The sequence below is a fragment of the Nannospalax galili genome, unplaced genomic scaffold (assembly GCF_000622305.1).
Source record: "Nannospalax galili isolate Female #2095 unplaced genomic scaffold, S.galili_v1.0 scaffold538, whole genome shotgun sequence".
NCBI lineage: Eukaryota > Metazoa > Chordata > Mammalia > Rodentia > Spalacidae > Nannospalax > Nannospalax galili.
In genome coordinates, this window is record NW_008343842.1 from 3,811,979 (window position 1) to 3,821,314 (window position 9,336).

General features: G+C 53.8%; 1 protein-coding gene across 5 annotated transcripts in view; it reads right to left on the reverse strand.

Moving 5' to 3' along the window:
• Positions 1 to 6,183, reverse strand: part of Scube3 (signal peptide, CUB domain and EGF like domain containing 3) — a 35,816-nt gene extending 29,633 nt beyond the window's left edge. For all 5 annotated transcript variants that reach the window (XM_029566928.1, XM_008840108.2, XM_029566927.1 and 2 more), the window contains exon 1: positions 5,690 to 6,183. In XM_029566928.1, coding sequence (XP_029422788.1) covers positions 5,690 to 5,774 — 85 coding nt within the window. In that variant the 5' untranslated portion in view covers positions 5,775 to 6,183. The remainder of the gene's footprint in view (positions 1 to 5,689) is intronic.
• Between the last annotated feature and the right edge of the window lie 3,153 nt (positions 6,184 to 9,336).

The following is a 9,336-nucleotide window of genomic DNA, read 5'->3' on the forward strand; positions in this document are numbered from 1 at the left end:
AGAGCAAAAAGACATGGAATTCAGAATAGTACCCACGTAGAGGCATTTATTTGATGAATACAGGGAATACAGGACTGGGACAGTGAATGGTGGGTTCTTGGGTTCTCCTGATGTCCTCTGGGGTAGCTGCAGGTACCTCTTATTAAGTGAATGAGGAAATTAAAGCCCAGTAAGGTTATCTTTGGAAAGAGTAAACAAGTAGCGTGAAGACAGGACTCAGATCTATGCACTGTCTTTAAGTGTTTGAGAGAGGAATCTCTGCATCCCCTGGCCCCAAGCATCCAACACGGAGCCATCGGATGGAATGGAACTGGAATCTGGGTGAGTCTGGTTGGATGTCAAGAGCCAACCATGGATGCTCTGAGGCAGAAGAGGGGCACAGGGTAGAAGAGTAGACAGGGAGGGGCAGACACACTCGCAAAAGGAAAGGGTGGGCAGTTCAGCAATGGGCAGGTGTTGCCTGCCCTTGGATTCACTACTCTGGGGCCAGGCAGCTGGTTAGAAACAAAAACAAACACCAGGGATACAGGTTCCTGCTGTTAACAGCTTCAAACCGCCAGAGGAAAACTCCAAATAAATATAATTAGAAACTTGTAAAAACGTCCTCTCTGTAAACCTGCTCCCCAGGGTCTACCCTTTAAGCATCCCATCCTTCCACAGCCCTCCCCCCAACGCCCACATAGCCTGATGCTGCACCTCACCCAGGGATTCCTTAGGTCTGTTTTCTTATCCCATGCCTTCCTCTGGGCCAGCACTCCTGGCCTGGGTCTTCCCCTAGCTCACCATCAGCGACCAGACCTGGGCAGCCCCTGGCACAAAGCTCTAAAATTCAAAGGCTCTCTGAGGCTAGGGTTTCAGCCACAGGGAAAAAGCCATAGGCAAGCCAAGGATTCCAAAGCCTTGCTTTAGAGGGTCACCTTTGCAACCCAGCTATCATCCAATGGCAACTCAGAGTGAGGCGTTGATCCGAGGAGGGAGAGGACAAGGCTGGACAGGAACACAGAGAGCCAAGGGCAACACCCTTGGTCCAGCCCTGAGAGCCACTGGCTCTCTTCCCCAGCTCTCTACCGTGCTCATTCACAGAAACATGTGCGTGGGCTTCTGCATTTGTTCCCAGGGTAGGCACTCATCTAAGGACTCAGAACTGTTAGATACTCAGCACCCCAGGAAACCAAAGCAAGGGAAGAAAGGAAAAGTAGCCAAGTGAAATAGCCTCCAGCAAGCCTGGCCTTCGGGTGAGGAACCAGCGCAAGGTGCAGCCCCAGGACCGAGGCTCACCAGTACTTCAGTGAACCACGGGGAATCAGAGCTGCAAGGTGCCTGGCTGGTTTTTACAAACAAGGAAGAGAATTCAGTGATTCCCTCAGAGGCCACAATCACTAGGCTTTGTGTTTGTCAAAACTCATTTTTGCACTGCAACTCCTACCCCCCCTAGCACCAGCTGAGTCTGGCAGTAGGTGAGGAGGAGACAGAGAGGGGAGTCCACCCCCCCTCTTTGCCCAGGTGAGTAGCTCTTTCATCACCACCCCTACCACCATGGGTCTAACAGTCTGCTCCTTTCCAGACTCCTGTCTTGCCATGGAGCTTGAAGAAGCTGTCCCCAGGTCTGGGCCTCTTGCAATCACTGCCAGCCTCAGAGCAACTCCACAGTTTCCAGCCCTGACAGGGACTCTTTCTTATTGAGTAGTCATGTGCTAGGGGTATAGAGGCCCACACCCGCACCCTGGAGTGGGAGGCAGGGACTGGGGAGGATTCCAGTAGCAAGCTCCTCCACCTCCATCTTCTCCAGAGGGTCTGAAGCCATGTGCTCCCCTCCCCCACCCTCAGTTCAAGGCACTGGACCAAGCCACTCCACTTCCTTCTTCAAGTAAAACAAAACGCACATTGCCCACTTCCTTTTTCTCCTCTCACCGGAGTGCTACACACACACACACACACACACACAGAGTCGTGCACATGCATGCTCATACACCCCACACACACTCCAGTGAATGCACACCTCACATTCCCAAACTCACACCAGACCTGGCTCCTTTTACAACCAGGTCCCCAACACTCACATCTCAAACGGGTTCTCATGCCCAGATTCCAGAAATTTCCAGAAAACAATCTCATCTGAGGACTCCTGAGGAACTTCTTCCTCCTCTATACCTGCCGTGGCTGTGGTCTCTGTCTTCCAGTCCCCTCCCTCTCATTCCACCCTGCAGAGACTCCAGGGGATGATGAGAGGCGAGGAGTGGAGATCAAAACCATGAGTGTCCTCCTAGCTTTGGGCTTCTCCCCACCTGAAACATGCCACAGAGAGGAGAGGTCAAAGGGATGTCTAAGGATTTTCTAAGTAGTCCATCCTTCTGAAAAAAAATGAGAGATGCACTTAGGGGAAACTGATTATAAACTTCAGGCTCCAAGAGTGGGGTGGGTCTCATAGTCCCACCTTTCTGCTCTCTCTCCTCAGTACGGCCTGGTTGGGGCACAGGCAGTATCCGGCTGCCCAAGGAGCCACCCTCACCCACTGACATGGGTATGGTTTTCATTTCATATTTTGGAGGGAGGGGCTAGGAGGAACAGTCCCCTCACTGTAAGAGCTGGCCACAGGAGCTGAGGAAAGCCGGGAGGAGAGGAAACAGCCACATTAAAGAGGAAGAGAGGGGTGGGGAAAAGGAGAGAGACACATACACCCAGACAGAGACCCGGAGAGACCGAAGGAGACAGAGAGATACTGTTCGCCGCCAGATGAACGCTCTCAGTCTCAGGGATGGTATGATTTCTAAATAGGTGACTTTATCAAAACTCTATCCCTAATGAAGAAAGAAAACTACCAGGTAAAGGAAACGGCCAGGCTGGCTGTCCCAGAGCCCGCCTAGGTACCGAGTAGTTCTCCTGGAGGCCCTGAGACCTTTTCATTCAGCTGTAACCTGAGCCCTAAGCAAGGATTAGGTCTTTTTAACCGTGGCTGTCCTTCCACTCCCGCCCCCCCCTCAAAAGCAAAGCAAATTAATGCTTTTAAGTTAACAATTATCTTAGTTATCCAGTCTGTCTACTTTAAGATACACAGACAGGCACTTGAAAAACACTCAAAACCGTGTACCCTTCATGCTCACTCAGTCCCAGCCGCACGGGCCGACCCACCTACTCATCCAGACGGTTCTCATGGATGCACAACCTTCAGCATTTGTGATAAGAACTAGGTCCCAGTAGACACAGCTGCCCATGGATGCACCAACAGGGTGATGGTGGTCTCATTCTCTCTCTCTCTCTCTCTCTCTCTCTCTCTCTCTCTCTCTCGCTCTCTCACACACACACACACACACACACACACACATTCACCTTTGCGATTAGGCTCAATTCCTGGATCCTATCCTCTACCCCATTCCAGATGACTAACACCCCACTGTGGGCTATGTGATTAAAAAGTGACAGATATAGCTGTCCCCAGAGGTAACAGTAACTCCATGTAAGATACCTGCCCAGGGTATTTGTATTTTAAAGACCTGCTGGAGATTCACTGAAAAGCATGTGACATAAAAGGTGAGCTTTCTAGCAGTGAGGATTGATGGGAGATTTGCTGAGGGCCAAGGGAAGACTCCTGGAAGCCCACAGCACCCTCCCTGTGCAAGGCCTTGACCAAATAGTTCCCATCTTTCTCCAAGCATCTACCTGCAAGTCTGGGTCCAAGGATAGTTTTGTAAACCAGCAAACCTGTTGTTAAGCAATCTCTGATGGACAGGGGGTTTACAGATTTTCTGAATGGTAGGGTCAATGAGGGGCTCCCTTCTAATCCCAGCTAGACTAGCAATCCTAACCAGGGAAGGAGGCCGAGAAAAAGGCAGGAAGGTAGGTATAAGATGCCAAGTGACAGCAGAGACTCAGGTGTACCCCATGAATAGACAAGGAACAAAACTATTTGTATGCTCCTTAAGCGTAGGGCCTCTACTCCAGCTGCGGTTCTCCCAGTACCCGGTGGGGTGTGCAATAAAGATGGGTGCCCTGGAGTACTCTGGAGATATTCTGACTTCTGCCCATGGAAGATGGGCTGGTCTCTGGGCTTGAGAGCCTTGGTTTGATGGCACCTGTTCCTTTTAGGAGTCTCCACGTGTGCCCAAAACCTTTTTGAGAGGCTGCCTCTCCTCCTGCCCTCCTCCCCGTCTCACTAGGTCACTGCAGACACTGGCTCCAACTTGAAAGAGGCCCTTATCTTGTCTCTAGATTACTGCATGAAATCTGTTCCTTCCTTCAGACTAAACTCCCTAGCTAATTCCATGTTATGAGTAAGTCAGAAGGCACTACAAAAGCCAGCTTTGTTTATGAAAATACAAGCAAATCCACAGTGAGGAGAGGGGTTGTTCCCAGGGGTGGGCTGTCTGGAACCCAGGCTGCAGAAGCAGCAGCAGTTTGGGGTTGGAAGGAGGTGGGGGTGGGGTTTGGAACTTGACAGCTGAGGGTCTCTAGTGTTTAGTTCTGTTAAAGGACAGATTGGAGTGGGGAAGAGGGTGGTGAGTCCAGAGGCAGTGTTTAGGGAGAGGAGGGTGGTGTTGACATAGCACCTATGAACACAGTGGGAACTCATCTGGTGGTACAGAGCAGCTTAGGACTCAAGTGCTCAGCCCCGGGACACAGTGACCTGCTTTCTTACACCCCGACTGCTTCCACTTCCAAGTTCAACTTTCCTTCTAGCCTAGACACCTCCTCATCCGCCCTGCGTTCAGGGGCAGCTAGGGCAACAGGCAGAGTCCTATCACCCAGGCAAAACCTGGCCAAGGAGGAATTTTCTTTTTTGTGCATATAAATCTCTTTTGGGTGAGGACAGTGTCGGGGGAGGAGTGCAGCAGAAGGTCAGGGGAGGAGGGGCGGCTGTCCCCAGAGAACTGTGGGACACCAGCCTGGTTTCTGCCAGCACAGCTTTGGGACTGGCTGGGCAGTGAGCTCGGGGTCAGGGACTGGGGGCAGGAGGGCCTCCCAGTCTCTCTCAATTCCTAGAGGGATCTGTCAGAGTTCCCCAGCCTGGAATTTTACTTTGTTATTTTAATGCAATTCTGACCTGGATTTAAATGGAATTGGAAACCCCAGGCCTTAATAAATAAATATTATGATAAGAAATGAAAGCCATGCGAGAGGAAAGAGATTTCCCTCCCCAAAGGCAGAAACGCAACGTTCGTGCCAGAAGCCGGTCACAGAAATTTTCTTCTTCTGTCCCCTACCACCCCGTTAGCAGACGAGTCAAGTTTCACCACGAAAGATAACTTTCTTTTTCTTTTTCTTTAACATCTTTCTACTGATAAGACAGCAACTTCGAAATTTCGGGCTGACTTTGCCTGCAGGGTGGGGATGAGGGTAAGAAATCTGTGGCGCGGCTGAAAACTTCATTCCCTCTGTCTTGGGCCCACAACTTCAGTCTAGTAATGTTTGGAGAGGAGGGGACCAGAAGTCTCTCGGAGATGCTTGGGAGGTGGCAAGGGAGTCAGGCGGACTTCGGGGGCGCACGCTCACTTCAGCCCATCGCCCCCTTGAAACTTCTCCCTTATTCCTCCCGCCCTCAGCTCCTCCAGGCTTTTCTGCCCGACGCGCGCAGCGCCCGGAGGTCTAGCCCTTCCACCCGGGAGTCGGGGGGCACCACTTCCCGGCACCTGCCCTGGCCCTGGGTGATCCGGTCCCACCCGGGGCTGTCCCGCTGTCCCGCAGCCCAGCTTACCTTGCGCTGCTTTGCCGTGCTGGGCGGCGCGGGCGTAGACCAGCAGGACGAGCAGGCAGAGCCCGGGGACGCACCCCGAGCCCATGGCTGGAGCGCGGGACGAAGGGGCGGCGGGGGCCGGGGTCGCGGCCCCCGGGAGGGTGGAAGGCCGGGCCGGGTCCCCGCACAAACCGGAGGGGGAGGGGAGGGCGCCCCGCCGGGGCCGGGCCGGGGGCTCCGGGGGCTGCTGTGGGGCCGAACGTCGGGTAGCGCGCGGGGCGGGAGGCGCGCGGGGAGCCGGCGAAGGGGCAGCTCGGGCCGGGCGGGCGGGCGGGGTCGGCGGGGCTGCTCCGGAGGATCCCACCCGATGCCCAGCTTCGCCCGGAGGGAGCAGCAACCGCTGAGCGCGCCGAGCACGAGCGAGGGACCTGAGAAAGGGGAGGGGAAAGGCAGCAGAAACACGCCCTTCTGCCTCTTTCTTCCCCTCGCCTCGGTCTGTTTTCCTTCGCCTTTCTCCTCCTCTCCTTGCTCCCTTTCGTGTTCTTCCACCTCCCACTCCCCCTCCTCCTTGTCCTCCTCCTCCTCCACCTCCTTTCTCGTGCCCCCCCTTTTTTTTTCTTCTTTCAAAGGGGGCCCCGGCGTGGCGGCCGCTCCCCCTGCGCGCCCGGGCGCGGCGGCCCCCTCCCCAGGCTGCCGGGCCGCTGCCTGCAGGAATTTACAATCCGGCGCTGGGGGAGCGGGCCCGGTCTCCATGGAGACGGCTTCCCCGGGAGCAGGGAGGTCAGGCGCAGACCGTGCACAATCAATGGATCAATGCAAGCCCCGCTCCGCTCCAGACCAAACAGCACCGGGGCTCTGCGGCTCGTCCCCCCTTCTCCCAGCGGGGTGGAGAGCCGGGAGAAGCAAGGGTGCGCCCCCTGCGCCGGCACGCCAGGAGGGCCGCGCGGCGCGGGTCTGCACGCGCACCTCCGCGGGCAGACAAAGAGGGTTTCTGGGAGGCTGGGGTCGACCTGGATGCACGAGCGACACGCGAACCCCCTGACACGCGGGACGCAGGGCACGGAGCACCTCGAAAACACAGAGCCAAGTCCCAACTCTTCTTACTCCTTACGTCGTCACTTCCCACCCTCTGGATTCCATCCCATACCTAGAGCTGAGTCTAAGGGCCGGAGGAGGGCAGACTGTTGGCAAGTCAAGGTGATGGAGACCAGCCCACTGAGACCCCCTACCCAGTGCCGCTGGCATGCGCACTCTCCTGTCCAGGACACTGGCAGAGGCTTACCCACGGTCAGTCTGGAAGGGGGTGGGGGTAATGCAGAGACGCAGAGAAAGCTCGGTCCACTGAGCCAAGCCTGTTTCCACAGCTGACTCTAACCTTCTCTCCCTTTAATTTCACAGGCTGCAGAGGATATGTTTAAAATAAGGACAATAATAAGCCTGGAGAGGGGGTAGGGGGAGGCTGGATGCTATCCCTGAAACCCCATCACTTTCTTTGTATTTATACCAGGCCCCAGAGTCCTGCTCCAGAGCCAATTTTCTGCAGGTTAGAGGCCATTAGAACTCATCCTATCATCACAAGGTACCCAGAAGAATGGACGATGGCCAAGGCCTCCTTAAAGGTGACTGGAGTGTCAAACCCTTGACATTGGCAGCGCACATCAGCTGGGGTGGAGAAGAGCTGAGCCTTTTTCCCTTTCCAAGGATTAAATGGAGAGGCTTTGGGTTTCCTTCCTGGCTGTACTTAGAGATTCCTCTTAGCTTCAAGTTCCATCCCAATGGGCCTCAGTTTCCTCAGCTAGAAAACAAGAGGGTCGATTGATTTGCTAGCAGAGGCAAAGAGGGCAGTTGCCCTAGGGAAGCCTGGAGAAGGCAGCCTGGGGAGGCCTCTTGTGTGACGTGAAAGAAAGACGGAGGTGGTCGGTGAGGTGAGCACACAGGTCATGGGAATGGTGTGGAAGCCACAGGCCACAGAAAGGTTGGGTCAGAGGATGCCCAAGGTCCCTTCCCGCCCCGTCACTCTTAAGAGTTTCTCTCTCCTTCATTCCACTGGTAGACCCCTCCCTTTGGAGCAGCCGTGCTGCCACCGATTATGTGGAGGGCTGGAGCACAAGTGCAAACTTGCCATCCTATTTGGCCCAAACAAGAGAGTGAAGAGTGGTTGAGAGAGAGAGAGAGAGAGAGCGAGAGAGAATGAATTGTGATCTTTGTGGATCAATGGGGAAGGAGCTGAGGAGCCCCAGGGGTAGGAAACTTGCCCCCCTGCCTTATTTCCCTTCACCTCTGCTATCTTTGGATTTTAGTATGTGCCCCCTGAGTCCCTGGGAGGTGGGGGGTGGGGGTGTGCCAGTTTACCCCCTACCTCACAACTAAGTGGTCATGGAGGACTCTAAAGGCAGTTATGGGTTTTCTGGGACCTTCTCACTAATTCAATGTGAGTTCCTGGGCCCCCTGAATGTTGCTCTTGCCCTGGTGTAGGAGAGAGAGGCTCTGAGGGTCGCACCCCCCCACCCCAAGCCACTATACCCTCTAGAAGCCTAGATGCCTTTTACTGGAATTTCCTTTTGTTTCAGCTTACTAGTTTTCCTCTTCTTGTCCAGCACTAGGGGAACTTTTTGCACACACCTTTCTCTGACTATCACCCACTGTACCCTCAGTCTAGCTCCAACCCACTCCCAGCCCTTCAGAGGCTCCTGTGGGGGTCGAAATAGGGATTCCATCCTGGGCACTGTGAGTCGGGGTGTTGGGTGTGTTGCTCTGTCGGGCATCAGAGATGCATACTTGGACAGTAACTCAAGAGGACGAGGACGGAACCTTGAGGTGTCTACAGCTTATGACACATTATAATCAGCAGGGACAAAGTACCCCATGTTTTATGGGCCTCCTAGTTTGCCTCTTGCCTGCATTTTTAAAAAAAATCACAGTCTGGAGAGAGGCTTAGCAGTTAAGAGCACTGACTGCTCTTGCAGAGGACCTGGGTTTGATTCCCAGCACCCACATGGCAGCTATGTACCGTCTTTAACTCCAGTTCCAGGGGAATCTGAAACTCTCTTCTGACCTCCGAGGCATTGCACAACATGGGTGCACTCACATACGTACAGCCATTACACTCATACACATAAAAAATAAAAATAATAAAATATTTTTAAAAATCACATTTTTTTTGAGGTAGTGTTTCATGTAGCCCAGGTTGCCCTCAAAGTCACTATATAGCCCAGGATAACCTTGAACTCCTGACCTTCCTGCCTCCATCTCCCGAGAGCTGGGAATACAGGTGTGCTGTCATTTGCCTTTAAGCTTCATTTCCTTTACATATGAAATTCAGTCTTTCATATTTCTTCTGTAACTATATCTGGGCATAGGGCATGTCTCAGAGGCCTGTACCTGATATATTCAAGTTCAGATCCTTCAGGAACACCTCTGCCAGGGCCCCACTGCGCTCAGAGACTTTCCTTCCTGTGCCAAGTCTCCTTCCACAGCCTTTGTTTTTGCTCTCTGCCCCTCAGCTTCCTCATATGTGAAACCAGTCCAATAGCCCCAGCCTTCCCTCCAGGAGTCCACTCGGGGGCAGGTACAAGCTGGAACAGACCGCTTCAAGGTCAAGGTCAGGTCCTGCCATTTCCCAGCTATCTAGCTTGCTATTCCTCGTGAGTAAATCATTTCCTGGAACC